Raw genomic sequence first — 19474 nt, forward strand, 5'->3', positions numbered from 1 at the left:
ACACAACTCATCAAGCAGTACAGTATTTCCCGGGAAATACTTTGAGGCGTTGCGATATCCAGGCCTCTAGGTAAAAACACCCCGTCACCCTCACCCATGTCATCCGTGGCCACGTAACATGACGAAATAAAAGAGGGCACGTTAGCCTTTTATATCCCTAATTACCTAGCTGCTCAGTGTCAATAAAAGCGTATCTATGATGGACCTCCAGGATACCCGAATGAACAGCGTGTCTAACCTGCAGTCGGTGGACATGCTCAACTCCTCCCAGGCCTCCATCGCCGGCATGGGCAGCTTCGGAGGGCTGAGCAGCGGGGGCGGTGGCGGCCTGGGCTCAGGCCTGAGCAGCCAGCTGCGGGCCGGTGGGCGTCTGTCGGCTGGCTCTGGCGGCTCCAGCATGTCTGGCGGCCTCCGGCTGAGCCAGATTGGGGCCACCACCGACTCGCTGTCCCAGCAGCAGCAACAGCAGGCCGCCGCCATGCGCTACCCGCTTTCCTTCCAGAACCCCCTTTTTCACCTGGCCACTGCCGACGGGCCCCAGCAGCAGCAGCTCCACCACCAGCACAGCCGGGCCCAGCCCCCGCCGCCTCTGCTGCTGGCCCCGGATCCCGAGCCCTCCCACCAGGCCTACATCCCCCAATTCGCCCACGGGGGGTTCTCCCGCAGCGAGGACCTGTCCACTCTCAGGACCAGGGACGGGCACCTGGGCCAACCCAGCATCATCCACTCCCACAGCTACAGCGATGACTACACCAGGGCAGACTACGCACGGAGGCAGATGTCGATGCATGTGCAGGTACGTGCATGGTCGTCATGTTCCTATGGCATTCAGCTTTCTGGCAGCGCAACACACTGCGAGGAAAACCACCCATTGCCTCTCCATTCGATAAACTAAGTTTCATCAAATTTTTCTGTTGTTGTTGTTCTTTTTCCTCTTTACTTTGGTGGTAAAATGCTTGTAATAACCTGAACCCAAAGATCAACCGCAAGGTTGAGGCTTTGTGTTTTAAAGTGAACAAGGGAAATGTAGCGTTGACCTATTTTCTGTTTAAGGATAACCTCCAGCAGCAGCAGATGATGGGCATGACTTCCCAGACAGGGACCTCCCACTCCTCGCTGGCCACGCCCCCTTCCACGGTCCAGCCTGTGCGCCAGAGTTCCGTCGCCCCTCCTCCCAGCCAACGCGTCAAATCACAGACCTCCCATCAGCTGTCTGTCAGCTCGGCCGCGGCGCCCGTGGCCCCCGCCAAAACGCGGCCCCAGAGCGGGAATCTCCTCCAGTCGCCGGAGTCCGGCTATGGAGGCAGGCAGCAGGGAGGGTCCCGGCAGCTGTCCGTCAAGGACAACACGGCACCGGGCCTGCCCCACCAGCAGAGCTCCGTCAGGGAGAACCAGAGTCCGCAGGGAACCACCAATCAGAGCACTCAGCAGTCGCCACAGCAACAGCAGCAAGCACAGCAGCACCTGCTGAAACCCACCATGACCAAACAGGTAGGACTCGCTCAGTCTGAGCTCATTATCTTCTAACCTCTATCTGTCTCTTTTCTGTCACTGTGCTGTATCCAAAGCTTCCTCTTATCGGTGAGCGCCTTGGCAAAATGTCAGCTCCGCGGCTTCCAGATGTGTCAGGATTAAGGACTTGAATTTATAAAGTTGGTCTGCCTAAAACAATCCTAGACTTAGATTATAGATATGCTGTACAATGAATTGCCTTCAGCCACTGGGATACTTCCTCTTCTTAATATTTATAATAACTCAAATAGATTTTTTTTAGGATGGATTAGGTATACGGACAACATTTCGGGGCAAAAATGTAGTAGATCAGTAGTCATCCTGTCAATTTTCTGAGCATATCATATATGTACATATTACGGTAATGGGTTATTGGGTTATTGGTTTATTTTTGCCTATAACTTCTCACAGACAAGTGAGAAAAAAAATAAAAATATAAAAAAATATTGCTGCTATAAATATCTTGAAGCAGCATGTCACAGATCTCACTTTTACATAAAAATGCACAATGAAGACCCGGCCAAATAAAAATCGACTTAAAAATCCCTATTCTCACTTGTGATTCCCCGCTCTTGGTCCCCCCCCCCCCCCAGGGTTCCCAAACTCCTTCCACCCTCAATCCCCCGACCCCGGCGAATGAGCGGACGGTGGCCTGGGTCTCCAACATGCCCCACCTCTCCGCCGACATCGAGAGCTCCAGGATCGACCGCGAAGAGTTCAAACTGAAGGAGTACTCTAAGAGCATGGATGAGTCACGCATGGACAGGGTACGTGCACGGGCCGAGCGCTGGTGAGTCCTTAGATGTTGCTTGCGTGTTTTTTTTCTGCTAAAACCAGCCGCCACGGAAGGTAACGTATAGTCAGTCAGTTAGTAAGCGTGGACAGCGGACTGTTGGCCGGGCTGGTTTTCGTACCAATAAACTTTGATGTCTGACTTTTCTTTTTTTCTCCCCGTCGCTCTCTCCCCGTCCGCCCTTGTTCCAACTTCAGGTGCGGGAGTACGAGGAGGAGATCCACTCCCTGAAAGAGCGCCTGATGATGTCCCACAAGAAGCTGGAGGAGTATGAGCGGAGGCTCCTCACGCAGGAGCAGCAGACCAGTAAGATCCTCCTGCAGTACCAGAACAGGCTGGATGACAGTGAGAGGAGGCTCAGGCAGCAGCAAGTGGAGAAAGACTCCCAAATTAAAGGGATAATTAACAGGTAAATGGAGGTTGTGGTTGCTGGGAGTGGGGGGGGGGGGACAAAGAGCAGAGCCATGTCATAGTCATCCTTTGCAAGCATGAGCGTTTCCCACATCCCAACGTTCATTCTACCATAAGAAAAAAAACAAAAACGGCCGTCGTCACAAAATCTTCATGCAAGTGAAGTCTTTCATGCGAGATCATTGCGAGATCTTCGCCATTGATATGCAAAATATTATTTTGATAAGCTAACCGCCTTAAAATCAGTATATTACAGTTTGAAACATTAAAGTCTTTGATGGAAAGTTTCCCGGCGGGGAGCGTAATAGGTTTCATTAAGCGCTCGGGTCCTGAACGCACGTGAGCGGTGATGCACCAGGACCGCCGGAGACTCAGGGAAGGAATGTATTGGGAGACGGAATTAATGAAAAGCCATATTGAAGGGAAGGGATCAATACACGATCTTCCTTCCCCCCAGACGGCCGGCTTCTTCCCGTGAAATTTACACTGGAAAAAAAATCAATGCGGTTAAAAGAAAATAAACTATCATGACATTATAGTCCCTTATAGACTCTCGTGGCGCACCCGCCATCGTGGTTTCATCGGGTCCCTCTCCGGTTCCTCCGCAGTCTGTTATCAGAGCGTCTGCCTCGCAATTTAACGGGCGGCACGTGTCAAAATGCGATGCTGCGGCTTCCCTCGAGTTTATCGACCCTGCCTTGAAATGAATGTTCATGGATAGATAGAGTGGAAATATCGACTGCATCTTTGCAAAGCAGATAGTTTTGATTATCTCGAGATGAGCCGTCTAAACATTTTACCTCTGAATGAACGTTGGCTGTGTGGTGCTGTCGGGGGCCCTTCCCCGCCCTCGTCCTGGGACAGCCCTCTGCAGCTTGGAGGGTTGATGTCTGTGACAGAGAATGTCGCCACTTCTAATCCACTCCAGGCAAGAAGAAATGGGATGAAGACAGTGAGAGAGAGAGAGAGAGAGAGAGAGAGAGAGAGAGAGAGAGACAGTGGGTCCCGGTCCGACTTTTAATGGGGAGGGGGACATCCTCAAACGCCCCAAAAGACGCTGTACATGACGCCCCTTAGATCTCCTTTCTATATCCTTTGTGCTGTTTACGCTCCTCGGCGGGGAGGAGGAGCCTCCCTCGCTCAGTTTTCTACAGACAGAACAGAAGAAAAAAAAAAGTGGCTTTTTAGCCGGAGTCCGGATCGTATCCATCCTTTTCCGGGTGGCTTGATCCACGACTGACTCTTGACACGAGATTAAATCCTAAAAGCACAAGACGGATTGACCGTTCCATTGCCTGCGATTTTTGTAGCACTGTTCCGACAAGTCTAACCAAGCACCCGTCACCTGAGCACGGAAGAATCCGAGGTAACGCTGTAGCTCCGCCACGAATGGTCAAAGTGATCCGATGCGACTTTTTAATTTTTTTTATTTTTTTCCATGCGCTCAGAGACTGCGGATAAACTTTTGCCTCAACTGAGCTGCCGCCGGCTCTCTAAGCTCACCACTGAGGTGTGACCCGATAGAGAGAGAGAGGGAGAGAGGGAGAGAGAGAGAGAGAGAGAACCTCCCACTGAACTGCAACCAATTCAATATACAATAAAAAGCAAAACGGACAAAAGAAAGCGGCTGCGTGCGCCGAATAGCGCACAAAACTTCAGGCGTGAATTCATCCAAGACGGCTGATTGGTGGGAGAGAGAGAGAGGCTCTCGGCTTCATCATCGTCATCATCATCATCATCATCGTTATGGCTTCTGTGACCTTTTTGGTCCACGGGACGAATTAACTCACAGGCCTGGAGGGGCCCAAACGGAATTGTGTTCCCAAATCCAATTTGTCACATTACGATGGGCCAGGATGCTCTACAAAGTGGGCAGGCTTTTCAAGTATTCCACAGTTTTCTCCAAATCTGCATTCCATTTTGCTGTCAACTGCCAACTGTCAGAATCCAATTTCCGCACCCGTATTGAAAATTACGTAAATGTAGCCGAAGCTGTACCTCGGTGTGTCCCCCCCAGACTTAAGATATACAGTACGTCGGATGATCAGAAAGCCTCTGTTCACTAAAGACCTCGTGTCATGTTAAATTGTCTCGCACGCTCTGAAGTCACGCCGATACTGACGGGACGCCGAATCGGATTCCACGTGATTGTTCGCTCGACAGTGAAGGTTGAAAAAGGCTTCCCCCCCCCCCCCCCCCCGTCGGTATCCTGTCGCCGCATGGACAGCAACTCAAAGAAACGTACGTGGCCAAACTTTCCCGAAGCACAACAATTGACTTTTTTAGCGTTTCAGATCCGGACGTGTTTTCTTTCAGACGGAGCCTTGATATTCCGCGGACGCCGCTTCGCTTTTTTAAAGATCAGAGCGGATCAAAAAGCTGCCGAACGACAGACGCTGATTTGGATCCGGCCGACCCCTGATTTAAACCAAAGCCGAATGTCAGTTAGATCACAGCACATTAATCCCACTGGAACTACCACTTAGTTACCTTGAGCACTTACCTGAGCCAACATGTATTTATATATTTGATTTAGGGAAATAATCCCTGCATAGCTATATCTCTTCTATTTTCTGTTTGTCAGAGTATTTTGACTGCAGTTTACTCGTTTAAAATGTATAAATTAAATATATTTATCTTTCCTTGGCTGTTTGCTGTGAACCGGCAGTGAGACTGGTTTAGCGGTGGCAAGCTGCTGAGTTCACAGCAGAGGTTCTTAAGGGGAAATCAACAAATGTCATGTCATGAAAATGAAATATTTTTTACTTTTATTCATAGCTATATAAAGTCAATGTAAGAGCCATAATAAAGTACTGAAGTCTAATAAACACATATATCTATAAATAAATGTTTATTGTATGAATGAAATAAATTATGATATAAAATAACATAACATGTAACTATGTAAACCTTGCAATAGCCAACGTGTTTGGTAAGAGATGTGCAATAATGGATAGAAATAGGTGACAAGCATTGACATTATTTTCAAGTGTTCTGCTTGTGTGGACGTCACATTCAGTATTAAGATGGAGAATGCAAAGTGTGTGCATACAGAAACACAAAACTTCTTGAATATAACATCTTTTTACAGGTGCCGTCAATAGTAACAATCAAGCAGCAAGGACACACACTCACACACTCACACGTGTGTGTGTGTGTGTGTGTGTGTGTGTGTGTGTGTGTGTGTGTGCGTGCATGTGCGTGCGTGCGTGTGTGTGCGTGCACGCGTGTGTGTGTGTGTGTGTGTGTGTGTCCTGAAAGGATAGGTTCACCATTTTTTAAATTTTGGTTTCCATCATTCATGACTGTTTCGTGGCACAACCTCGCCGAACGCTCTGCTGTTGAGAAACTGACCACTCTGCTGCAGCTTCTAACTGGGATTAAATGAAGTCAAGTTGGTCAAATATTTAAGATGTAAAAAAATAAAAACATTCGAAATCTATACTGTCACATAATGTTGGCTACAGTAACTTGCCGATTGGCAAACAACTCAACTTCCTGTTTCTAGACTCTTTTTTCTTTGCAAAAGAGTTCCTGGACTGCGTTTACACACAGTGGGAAGCTGCAGCAGAGTGGTAAGTGTCTCAATAGCAAAGCGTTCAGCGAGGATTTGCCCTGAACAGTTATAAATCATGGGAACCAACATTTTAATGGGACCCGGGTTGAAAAATAGCAAACCCATCCTTTAACACCCGTGACCTTGAATACTGTAAGGTGGGAAACACCACAGTGAAATAGCAGCAACACATTCACTTAACACATCCCATTCTAAGTTTTGACTTTTGTTTTGGCATCTCTATATGGTGTTTGTGAAATTTATCTGCTCTTAATTTGAAAGACTGGAATGGATGTTGATACTATTTATTAAAGCGATATGAGTTCTATATCATATGATTTTGCTGTTCATACTTGGGTTTAAATTTTTACTCTACAGTTCATCTTTGGTAATGTCCTGTGACATGGTGGTCCATATAGGTTTTTTTAAATGAAGTAATACAATTTATGCAGTTATGGTATGATTTAAATATTATTACTATTGAAAAGGGCAAAACATGACTTTTGGGGTTTTGTTCCAGGAATATATTTTGTTGTGGGTATTTCTGCCTCTTTTTGTGTAGCAAACACATGCTGAAAGGCTGTATAGATTGTACTCTCTACGGTACTGTGCTCTATAATGTGGTGACGAGTGTTTTGGCTTGATGAGAGTGCACTTACTTTGCAGACTGACTCACCCGCTATGGATGACATAGCATCAACAGTGAACACTGCAAGGGTTTATGGTCTAGAGTTGCACAGACCTGGGTGAAACAGTGGTTCCAAGTAACACCCATTCAATCTCAATTTGTAGATCAATGTGTCGTCCAGTCAGCTGACTGCCTCACTGGAGATACTATTTTATAGTAGTAGTAATAAAGTAATAATCTATTAGTAATATAGTATCTTCAGTGATAGGCATCAAATGGCTGCCGCTGAATGGGGCAATCGCGTCATTAAAACTATACCCTCAACACTGGATCGATTTCAAAGATCCTGTTGCTAACCACCCAGGTTGTCTCCCAATCATCGAGAAATAAGGTTTAGGTTCCCGTCCTTCCCGTGGTCTGAACGTGGGCGCTTGCTGTGCTGCGCTCGGCCAATTCCCACTTTTTGCCTTCAAGGTCGGGGGGAAAACCATGGGAAATATCAATACGAGTACCTGTACAGTTTGATCCAGGTCTGTTGCATTACCCTCTGCTGTTTTTCCATGAACCTCATGTGCTCCTGTCTCTTCTGCCTTCTTTCTCTGTAGCATAATACTGAGACGTCAATAGAACGAACAGATACCCGCCTTTTTTTTTATCTCACAAGCCGCACTACTTGAAGCATAAATGGAACATGTCACCCACATGAATCATTGTCTGCCTTTTAAATCATGTCAACAACCCCAATGCTGTATTCTACCCATGTTACATTCCATTGTTTTTGAGAGCCTGCCAATACTTCTGTCAGTGTTTCTATTTGGTTCTAATTTTTTTTTTTCCCCTTTTATTCTTTTGTAAAGAAACTCAACACTGTACATTATTTATGGAATAAAACATCCAAACACTTATGTTTGAAACTCCATCTGTGGATTTTCTTCATTTATTGATGTGCAGCATCGGTGAAGATATCATTCCTGAATAAGGCAGCGGCAAGAAAATGATTGATTGGTATGTTAACCTCTGCCGTCATAACAATGTGTTAACGTCTCTTCAGCCATTTGATTTGACTGGCTTAATCTCCATACATTGATATTTTCTCTGTTCGCATTCCCAAACCCAAGAGTGGGAAATTGATATTTATATATATATACGTATATATATATATATACGTGTGTGTATGTATGTATGTATATATATATATATATATATATATATATATATATATACATATAATAATTTCATTCATTCAGCTTGTCCGCAGCTATCCATCTTCCACATGATGTCTATTGGAAAGCCCGTAAATCCAAAATGTATACGGGGTCTTCTGGGTGATAACCTCAGGTACTGGTAATTCCCAATGTGGGTATATCTGTAGTGTAAATCAGACGCCCAGTCCCTCCTTTTCATCCCTCTTTTAAATCAACAGTATTAAATCTAGAGAGAAACCCCTTTTGCAGATTAAACCCAGAGACAGGACACACACACACACACACACACACACACACACACATACACACAGACACACACACACACACACACACACACACACACACACACACACACACACACTACAATGTGCTCGCTTGAACCCGGAAGAACATTCTTTGGAGCGGTTTTCACAGGGATCTGACCCGCGTCGGTCCGGCGATTCCCTGGGGATAACCGTGATTTGTCATTAATCTCGTCGGCCAGCTCGAACAACAACGCTGACGCAACTTGGCCACGGTTTTACAGTGATTGCCATGCGGGGAAAAAAAAAAATAGATTTAAATAAATAAATAAATAAATAAATAATCGAGAATTGGACAGAGATATCACGATGAATCCCACGGGGAGATAATCTAGGCTCTTTTGTGTGCCTCGGTATAAGGACGCCCCGGGTCGCTCCTGCCAAGCGTCTACGTTGGGTTTGATTGAATAAAGATGGCCGGCGGCGATCAGATGCCGCATTCGTGCGGAAAAAGACGACCGGTGTGTGTCGGGGTGACGCGGGTTCCGCTGTGAGCGACAGTTCCACCGGGATGCTGCACCTGGCTCTAACTGCAAGGTGTCAACTTAATCCCACGTTAATCTCTCTCTCTCTCTCTCTCCGTCTCTCTCTGCCTCTCCCCCTGTCTCTCCCTGTCTCTCCCTGTCTCTCTCTCTCTCTCTCTCTCCGTCTCTCTCTGCCTCTCCCCCTGTCTCTCCCTGTCTCTCCCTGTCTCTCTCTCTCTCTCTCTCTCTCTCTCTCCCTCTCTCTCTCTCTCGTTCTCTCCCCCAGATTGATGGCTGTGGAGGATGAGATTAGGGGAGGCGCGGTCATCGAGCAAAAAACCCGGATGTTCGCCGACCAGGTCTGTTAATGTTTATTTTCTTCTCTCGCCGACGTTCCCGTGGCGGTGGCCTGTGCTTCCCCTCCTCCTTTTCTATCCCTCTCTTTTCGTTCGTCCGTTCCGGTTTTTTCTCATCGTTTGTTTCCGTCATACGTGGTCCCTGCCCCCCCCGTGTTTGGGTTTGTGCCGCTGGCGAGACAGAAGAAGAGTCTGTTGACGCACCCTGACTCGGGGGGCACATCGGCGGCCTGCCGTCCCGCTCTGTTTGCTCATTCATTCGTTTATTTGGTCACACGACTCGGCCGAGCATGTCTGGGGTCGAGGCCGAAGAAAAAAAAACAACAAAAAAAAACAACAAACGCTCTCCGCTCACGTGATGGAGCCCGTTCTTGCGCTCGGGGTTACTGAGCAGCCAAGGTCCGGATCCTTCCGCTTTCCATTTCAGGCTCTCAACATCTTACTTCCGCTCTCCTCCTGTCAAATTAAACTAGCCCAACTAAGAGCATGAGTCATTCTGTAAATATAGTGTGTGTGTGTGTGTGTGTGTCTGTGTGTGTCTGTGTGTGTGTGTGTGTGTGTGTCCGATGTGTATGTGTGTGCGTGTGCGTGTGTGTATGTGCGTGTGTGGTTGTGTGCGTACGTACATGAACATTTGTGTTTGTGGCGGAATGAAGCCCCCCGCATTACCTGCTCTAAAGAATCAGTTTCACCTCAATGATATTACATTTTGCACATGTGACAGTCAAACGTTATTGCGTATCAATAATTCAACAATATATTAGATCGCATATATGCAGAAGTGGAAAGAATACCTGCCGTCCATACTGCTGTCGCAGTACTGCAACTACATGGATAATTTACTTGGGTACAAGTAGAAGCCGTGATGAAGAAAATGACTTGAGCATATAAGATATAAGCATATGAGACTACTCAAGTCATTGTTTTTGTTTTAATTGGTTTTATTTATTTATTTATTTTGACGGGAGGGTTCATCCTTTTGCGCTGACACTTCACAAATACCGTGGACAAACACCACGAATTAATAAGCATCACACTAGCGACGGTCAACATGAAATGCATGGTCTTGATCGGCTCCGGAACCTTTAAAAATGTTCTTCGGGTTGGTTTGAGATGGGATTAATGTTAAAATATTAACTCTGGAACTGTTGCCAAAATTAAAAAATAATGCACGACGACACCTCGTTAGAAAATCACTCAAGGAAAAGCATAATGAATTTCAGTCGAACACCATAAAGGAGCGTTACAGGTGAAAACACACTCAGGTACTGTAATGAGAGCAGTGATGTAGTCCCTTTCCACCTCTGCATAAATCTCACAGCAATTACTGGTAAATGTTGCCGTACCCATCAGTGCTTTGCGTTTAACTGACATATTCCGACTGGAACGCCGGCAAAAGGAAAGGCCTTCATTTGGAAACGGGAGCCCAGTGAGCTTTCATCGCTGTGTGATGGGAATTCTCCAGCGTGCGCTCTTCAAGAAAAAGCCTCCTGATAGGGAGCCCTGAAAGGAACATCCAGGAAGGCACATCATTAAAATGGCAGGAGCACATGACAGGGAGCGCCGGTGCCGGCGCCAATACTTTGTCTGGAATACCTTTAAGAAAATAATAATCAAGACTTTTATCTTGAGATAAGAGTGGAACAGTGAGGATATGGTCACAAGAATGCACGCTTCCACTGTCAAATATTATAGTAAGTGGGCTGTTTTGTTGCGGCAGGTGATTAAACTTCATTACAGAACCTTCATTTCATTATATAGTAAATTAAAACTAAACTTCCTAGAAAAATGAGATAGCATTATTTTATTTTTATTTTTATTATTTAATTGTTGATATATTATTAATTTGCTGCATATAACAAGCATTTAGCTACAGTACTGCATGCTACTGTAATCATGTAAAAATATGTGAAGTTTCTACAGTAATAAGCAAAACTGAAATCCGTGCGTGCGTGCGTGCGTGCGTGCGTGCGTTCGTGTGTGTGTGTGTGTGTGTGTCGGTTTCTGTGTAAAGCCCATTCTTCGCCCCCTACTCTTCTTTTCCAGGTCCGTGTCGACTTTGTAGTCCAATGCATGTTGTTAATCAGCGTTTCCAGTGAGCCGTCTTCTTTCTTTCTTTCTTCCTTTACTTTTCTAAAAACCAGGAACAGGGTGCCGCTCCCCAAAGACGGAGATGCAATTTTGGAACGCATGTCTTAACGCCATGTTTTTACTTTTCATGCCCTCAGCATGATTCGCTCTGACTGGCACTCTGCATGGCAGGCTGCTCTGACGCTCTCAGGCTGTTTCCGTCGGATTTCCGATGACGATATGTGTGCACGTGTCTGCGTGCGCGATATTTGCGTATTAGTAAGCCTTTTTAAGTGTTAGTCACCGTTTGTCCAACTGTCCAAGTGTGGTCGTTTCTGTGTCTGTTGGTCGTCCATATATTTGTCCTTGACCCTCTCTTCCCTTCTGACTTCCCCGATGTGCATATGCCAACTCCCTCTTTTCCTCTCGTCTCTCTCTCTCTCTCTCTCTCTCTCCCTCTCTCCCCCTCTCTCTCTCTCTCGCTTTCCACCTCTTATCTCCGTCTCCTTTGCTGTCCTCCTCCCTCCGTCGTTCTCCGATCCTCCTCTCCTCCTGTGTTGATGAGATACGGTGATTTCTCTTAGGGACGGCGTCAGTCCATCCTAGTGCAGCCCCGTCTCGCTCCAGTCCCTCCCCGAGTAACCAGGTAAAGACCAAGCCGCCATACTGTGCATCTCAGTGGAACCCTCACTGTCCATCCATAGCCTGCCGCCTCTCTCCACTCTGACTGTTCTCTCTGTGCGTGTCCCTGTCCGTTTGCAGTGTCAAAAAACGTTAAAAAAACATAAATAAATACCCACCCCATCGAGGCGTTTCAGGTTCCCTTTACTTATCTTGCGCAGTCTATAATCTTTCGAAGTCCAGGCTAAAACACACACACACACACACAGGCACACACACAAGCACACAAAAAAAATCAAATTCGGCCACAGAGAATTAAAAATGATACGAAACGGGACATTTTCTGCCTCGATTTTAAAATGAATTCAAATGAGTTAAATAGTTGACCGGGCTGAGTGAGTTAAAAACGTGAAACGCTTTTCATTGTCTGGACTAGAATTGGACAAAGTTAGAGTTGATGGGTACGTGTTCAAGCACGCATCATGTCGGAGTCTGTCATCGACTGTGTTCAACAGAGGCTGCTACTGCACAGACAGTAAAAGTAGAAGTTGTGATGAGGAAAATGACCCCGAGTGAGAATATACAAGAGTTTACATTTTTTTAAATAACACAGACACACAATTCATTAATAAACCATTTAAGTACGGAATTTTAGTTCTACTCAATAAAGTACCGTTACTGGAGAAAACACGCTCAAGTACCGTAAAGGCCGAAAAAAGCCAGAACTAAGGAATCCCGTCTCCAAACTTAAGTCAGACTTAAGTCAGACTTACGGACAAACATTCCAATCTCATACCAGTAAATACATTTAAAGCAAAATGCAGTGGGTAATGCAAATAAATAAATCAATGAGCTGTAGTTAAGTGTTGGCCTTTGCAGCGTCTCATAATGATGTCAGCAGCTGCCAGCAAAAATATATTGATTTTGTTAAATAGCCAATAAACTGACATGCACAACTTTAAAACGCGATGCATTTTAATATCAAGTGTGTTCTATATTATCAGTGAACGAGGAATATCCTAACAACGTTTTAGTTTCCATGCCATTTAAGTAATGGATTCCTGTCCCTGTTGTTCAACAATGTTGAAAAGCAAAAAAAAAAACAAAAAAAACAATTTTCTGCCAAATAGAATCAAACTGAAAATGCTCTCAGACATCACGCACAAAATGGAACTTTGTGGATTTTCGAGGGTTGAATCGTCATAAATCAACAAACTCAAATTCCAATCGTTTTTTCCACCATCGTCATTGACTTTGCATTGTGTGGATTCTCTTATAAAGCCGAGATGCACATCGTGCTCGCACCTCAACGACGCGCTTCCCTTCCTTTTCGCAAAGCGTCCCGGACGCGCACGGCCATCGAACCATCAAACCCTCGCCACCGAACCCACTCTCAAATGACAAAACGGGAATTATTGGAAATCTCCGTATCTGACCCAGTCCTTCCCCCGAGTAATACTGATAAATGTGTGAATGTTTACCTGTGTCTCGTGTCCATTTTGTTTGATTTATATTCATGTGAATGTTAATCGATGTGTGTGTGTTTGTCTTATATTATTTAACTCAATTCCGTGTCTGGAGAAGTACGTCCTGTGTGCGGTGTTGATTTATTTCTATGTCACTTTAAAAGTATCTTGTTGTTTTTTTCCTCTCTAGGCCAGGTAATCATTCCATTTAACGTGAAACATTTTGAGCTTTCCGACCGATTTTAGACCCAGATGTGATTTAAAAAAAAATAATAATAATTAAAATTTTAAAAAAGCTCTTTGCTGTAGACTGAGCGAGATTGGAGGAGATAGGTAAGAAGCCTGTGTTGTAGGATCCCGTAAATGTGTCTCCCACCTCAGACCCAACATTCCAGTAGTCCAATACGTGTTGCATCTCATCTCTATCTTTCAGTACGTTCAGACTTCCATTAGTTATATATATAAAAAAAAACACACACACACACACACACACCCTCGCACCACGCTGTAACCGCTCACACCAGGTTACCACCGCCGTAGATTTCAGGCCGCGAGTGACGTGTGTTTGGTAAGTTTAAAAGGATGCACAGGATTAACAGACTCCACCCGTGTCCACATTTAAGGGCGTGTCCTCGCCGTTTGATAGCCAGGTGTAATGGACGACACGTGGATATCAAACGGAGCCCGAGGCGGCGCCGAGCCGTGGATAGTCTGGTTCCGTCGAGCGGGTGTGGATTCTTGTTCGTTTTTGGTTCTGATTGAGAAGAGAAAAGGTACCGCCGATTCAGATCAAATGTTTGGGTCGTTTTGTTTTTTTCCACCTTTTTTTTTTGTTTTTTTTGTTTTTTTGTTTGTCATTGTAGTCACCTCTTCCTTAGGCGCGGATAACCCCGATCCCTCCCTCGACCCCGCCTTGTTCCGCACTCGATCCCATTTTTGTGTGCGCATTAAAATGGGATTCACAGTCAGAATAATTCCCTGATGTTTGTTTTTCCTGAGAGGTATTTCAAAATGGTTCCCAATTTTACTTCAGCTTTTTCTCTGATCGTCCATCCGTGGAGCACACCGACTCTGTCCGGAGCATTTACATGTGAAAATATGGCGTGAGATCTTCATGGTTGTTTATAGGTGCGGTCATGCAACTGTTTTCTCTTCCCATTGCTTCAACGCAGACTACAGTGAGCCAGACCGGGCGTGGAGGCTTGGTTTAAAACTTGTTACTGAAATGAAACCGATATTTGCGCTGGTGTTATTCTGCGCCACCGTAGGTAAGAGAAAAGGCAACACCAAACTTTGGCCCCGTGCCCTAATCAAGAACTCAAGTGCATTCGTCGATGCATTGCCTTCAGATGCAACTCATTGCCGAGCGTTTGCAATGAGTCTGGATCGGCGATCTTGGTTGGCGAACCGGACATTGTTTGCGATGTTTATCGTAAGGCACCGTCTGCAACTTGACGTGAAAGCATGGTTTCGCTTCTTCTCAACCCAGGTCGTACTGAAAATCTTGGTTCCCCACATTTGGAGCCGTTCACGGCACAACCCCGCTGAGCACTCTAGCACTGTGAAACTTACCGCTCTGCTTCGGCTCCTCCCTGTGGTTCGCTGCAGTCCAACGGGGCAAAATGTTTCAGCTTTAAAACCAGTTAGAATCTCACCTTCGACAATGAGAAACTCACATTATAGCCGCGTGTCTTTGTAGGTATTTTAAACATTTTAATATTGATGTCACATTTTATTCAGAACAACCCTTTGCAGTTTCCGCAGATCGTAACTCTGGCGGCGGTGGGCTGCCGCGAGGAAGCGACACAGCTTCCTGTTTCTCGTCTCCAGAGATCTGCGGAAGATGCGAAGAATCACCGAAAAAACCCGGTTTCAAAAAGGATTTTATTTTTTTATTTTTTTATTTAGGCTTAAACATTTTGGCCTCTGGGGCTGCACTGAAGCACAGCGAGTAGCTGCAGCAGAGCGGTCCATTTCGCCTCCAGCAAAGTCGCGCCATGAACGGTTAGAAAAGATCCGACGTTTCAATGGTTCCTGGGTTGAAAAATGGCCACCGTCTTCTTAAATGGGTCTGTGCTTTGTAAATTTAGCGCTTAGCTGCTTATAACCTTTATGCACGCTGATAGTTTGGTAAGGCTGAGGCGATGTGTGCTTTGTGTTTTTGGAGACCATGTACTTTTAGAGCTCCTGCTGTAATCTATAAAGGATGGTGTTTGCAGCCGGGCCCGACGAGCGCATTCCCGTAGAGTCTTAACGATTATGAACAGGATTTGTACCCATTGGCGAAGAGCGACTCACCTCACCCCCTGACCTTTTCCGACATTCGTCGCCGACAAAAAAATAAAAAATAAAAATAACCCCTCGCCGCTGGTCACAAGAGGATCAGGATCTTTTCACCTCAAGAGTTTTAACTCCTTCCATCCCTTCTGTCTCTGTGATCCTCTTTCCTACGCTGCCATTGCCGTTGGTGTCACGCATCGACTTCCTAACTCATTTTGTCACTCTCTCTCTCTCTCTCTCTCTCTCTCTCTCTCTCTCTCTCTCTCTCTCTCCCTCTCAATTTATCCGTGTCGCACCTCCAATCCCTTGTCGCGAGCACATTTCATTCTTCTTTTGCTGCCCTCCCGCTCTCTCCTTCATGGACTCATGCCGATTGCACCTTCCCGATTGGCCCGTGTTCATTGCGTCGGCTCGGGAACCAATCCCCCCCCACCTCCCGAATACCATTTCCACTTGTTACCCTCCACGTGCCATGTCACCTCCCCGCCCTCCAATGGCCGCCTCCTCCGAAAACCCCTCCACCCACCCCCCTCCTCATTGTCCACTGAATGGCCTTTCTCCTACGACCACCTCTCTCCTTGCTCCCGATCCTCTCCTCCCTCCAACCCCCCCCCCCTCTCCCCCTCCCCCCTTCCCTGCCTCTCTCTCTGTCTCGCTAGGAAAACCAGCTTTCCTCCCTGGGTTCTGCAGACTCCGGTCTGAAAACTGACAGTGGAGGGGGAGGAGGAGGTGATGTAGGAGGTGAAGACAGAGGACCGGGTGGAGCGTGCGACCAACGGGGCCCCGGAGTCTCCCCCTCGCGGGTCTCCCGCGACGGCGGCGCCTTCCCCCCCCAAACCGTAGACCCTCCCTCCCTACTGCCCGCGTCCGCGGCCTCACGTCGGCGGGATAGTCAGAATGGAGAGCTCCGTGGCGAGCGATCGGCCTCCCCCGCGGCGGCGGGAGGGGGAGCAGGTCAAACGCAACACTAAGACGAATCAGAGAGAGATGACGCAATTCTTCTTCTTTTTTTTCTTTTCTTTTTTTTTTGTTCCCCAAGCAAAAAGAAATATGCTGTGCCTGTCCACCAATTTATAAGACAAAAACAAGAAAAAATTGCGGAAAAAAAAAAATCCCCTCCCCCTCCTTCCCCCGACGATACACCTCCCCAACGGTGTACCTGTTCTTATTTTGATTCCGAGCCAGAGAGAGAAGCGAAGCATGCAGGAGAGGGGAATTGTAGGAGCTATTGTACAGTCCATAACGCATCCGCACACCACAAAGGGCTCTTCAACGGACACTCAGAACAACACCCCGTCAGTATCACTCTTGCCGGACAAGATAACGATACCCCCTCGCCCCCCAGCCCCGACATACTGTACACTCTGTGATCCGTTAAAATGGAGCTTTTGACATACAAGTAGATCGCAACTATACCACGCTGAAGACGTAGGCCGGAACATCTGCTTTGTGTGTTCATGGCTTGTCCGTGACTTCATGAAAAAAAAAAACCCAAAAAACAGTATATATATACATATATATATATATACATATATAGATATACATGTATATATATACATACACGTACATGTAAATGAACGAGCACGACGGTATAACGTAGCCGTCAGCCTGGTAGTGCTACAGCGAATGGTCCCTGTGGTTGCAGGCATCATAACTATACTTTGTGCTGAACATGCCAGCTTGCAGGTTGTCTAGGTAGGAGCAGTGAAGTAGTCTGGCTTCCTTAGTGCCTTTGAGCATAGTTCATCAGGGTTTTCAAGTAACTTACCGAGTCGGCAAAAGGGGGAGATTCAAATCGGCTTTGCTTCGATGAGACGCAGACGGAGGTGCTGGAGAAAGGGGGGGAAAAGGAAAAAAAAGAAAAGGAAAAAGAGAGATTGCAGAGTCCAGAGATCGAGGGCGACAGAGTTCTTTCCTGATGGCAAAAACCCAATGGAATATTCGAAAAGAAACTATGGGATATATTTTTTTCTTTAAACTAAGGGATATCTTGTTTTTTGATGGTTTTATTTGTTTCTTTTTTTTGGAGGGGGGGGGGTTTGAGGGGCCGAGCTTGTGCAATTTTTCTCTTCTCAATCTCAGAACCGATATGTGATCAACTGGTGCTAAACAGAAACAAAATGGTGCCATTTTCCCCGTCAAATGTCTGTGTGTTCACCATAGCACTGCCTCCGTCACTCCCCACTCACCGTCTTCCTGCCTCCCCTCCCATGTGTCTTTGCCGAGACGACATTTTGGGTTTTTTTTCTCAGTGTTTGTTACGTGCAGCATGTGTCACTGTCTGTTGTTTGTGTGTCCGTCTGTGTGTTCGTGCCATAGGACCTCAGTGGAAAACCTCCTCCAATCTCTAGTCCTAAAAGAGATCTTTAATGATAACTTACACAATGCTATTCATTCAGTGGTTTCGTTAGTGCATTCCTGTGTTTTTTTTTTGGATTCCTCCAGAGACTTTGGTCGTTTTTTTTTTTTTTGTTTTCTTTTATGAAATAGGGAAGGTAAAAGGAAATGTTAAAAAACAATCAATTGTCAATTGTGTTCGGAGTAAAACAGTGGAGCAGCGCACGTATAATAATAATTGTATAATCGCAAGAAATTTCTAATGAAATTGGTGATTTATGTGTGTATATATATATATATATATATATATATATATATATATATATATATATATATATATATATATATATATTTACATACACACACGCGCGCACACACACACACACACACACATATATATATACATACTGTATATACTGTATATACATAGCATATCTATTTTAAATGACTTAATCTTTACAGTTTTCAGCACTTTTATGATGCATATTGAAAGCATTGAAAGTAGGAATGACAATTTGGACTCTCCATGTCCACTTCGATGGTCTCACCCCCCCACCCCCCCTCCCAACAGTGATAATTTCGCCACGTGACAAACAGACATCACCGACTGGAAACTGATTGGATTCAAATAGGAAAGAAAGTTTTGACGCAAAATAATTGGCCGCAGTGATAGTCATTATTTTCTGGTCAGTGTACTCCGCCTTGGCCTGCCGTGTGGCATCTGGCCAAGGAGAGAGTCGGGGGTACGAAGAAAGAATAATATGATGACAGACGATGACGATTTTAAAATACTAAGACCTCCATTCGCCCATGAAATTGTCTCCAATCCACATTTTAAAAGCGACAGCCAGTCCAAGGAAGGGGGTGTGACTAAACACAGAGTCAAAGCAAATGATGAAATGGGACAAATCAGCGAGTTCAGAGAGTAGAAGTTCACTGGAGTTTCTATTCCCACTAAGACGTGAAATGATGAACTTTGGGTCTTTTTAAAAAAAAAAAAAATGTATTCCCCGCACCCCCGCGACAAATCCCATTATGACAAAACATCGAAAAGAAGGGCATTTCTGGTCTTCAAAGTGTGTGTGTGTGTGTAACGTGTCACATCCTTTCATTTTTTTCTGTACGAAATGTCCGTTGTAAAAGTTCGTCTGAATGTGGATTTGTTTCTCCTGCCTCCGTAGAACCTCACGCCGGTGCCGCTCTGCACAAATTCAAACTTTGATTAAAAAAAATATATATATATCTCAATAGGTGCACGTAGACGCTGACGGGAGTTGAAGAATCTCACCCCCAGACGCTCCGTTTGGAGCCAATCTCACGTTTTGAGGGCAGAAAAATGTCTCTCGGTCGAGGGTGGGAAGGGGCGGACGCGACGGCCTCCTACTCTTATGTCAGAATTAGGGGATTAGCCGTCGAGTGAAGAGACGGGTGAGATTCAGTCACGGGGTGAAGGGTGAATTGTTAAACAACTTC

The 19474-nt window shown here is 45.8% G+C and overlaps 1 protein-coding gene across 1 annotated transcript in view; it reads left to right on the plus strand.

Annotated features, from left to right (window-relative positions):
* syngap1b (synaptic Ras GTPase activating protein 1b) overlaps positions 1–19474 on the plus strand; it is a gene marked incomplete at both ends in the record, with an annotated part of 138634 nt that overhangs the window by 118519 nt on the left and 641 nt on the right. Inside the window, 6 exons of the mRNA XM_080005857.1 lie at positions 212–796; positions 1054–1491; positions 2106–2279; positions 2503–2714; positions 9158–9230; positions 11882–11943. Coding sequence (XP_079861983.1) covers positions 212–796; positions 1054–1491; positions 2106–2279; positions 2503–2714; positions 9158–9230; positions 11882–11943 — 1544 coding nt within the window. The remainder of the gene's footprint in view (positions 1–211; positions 797–1053; positions 1492–2105; positions 2280–2502; positions 2715–9157; positions 9231–11881; positions 11944–19474) is intronic.

This window comes from Zeus faber, assembly GCF_960531495.2.
Source record: "Zeus faber genome assembly, chromosome: 8".
In the NCBI taxonomy this organism is placed as follows: Eukaryota; Metazoa; Chordata; class Actinopteri; order Zeiformes; family Zeidae; genus Zeus; species Zeus faber.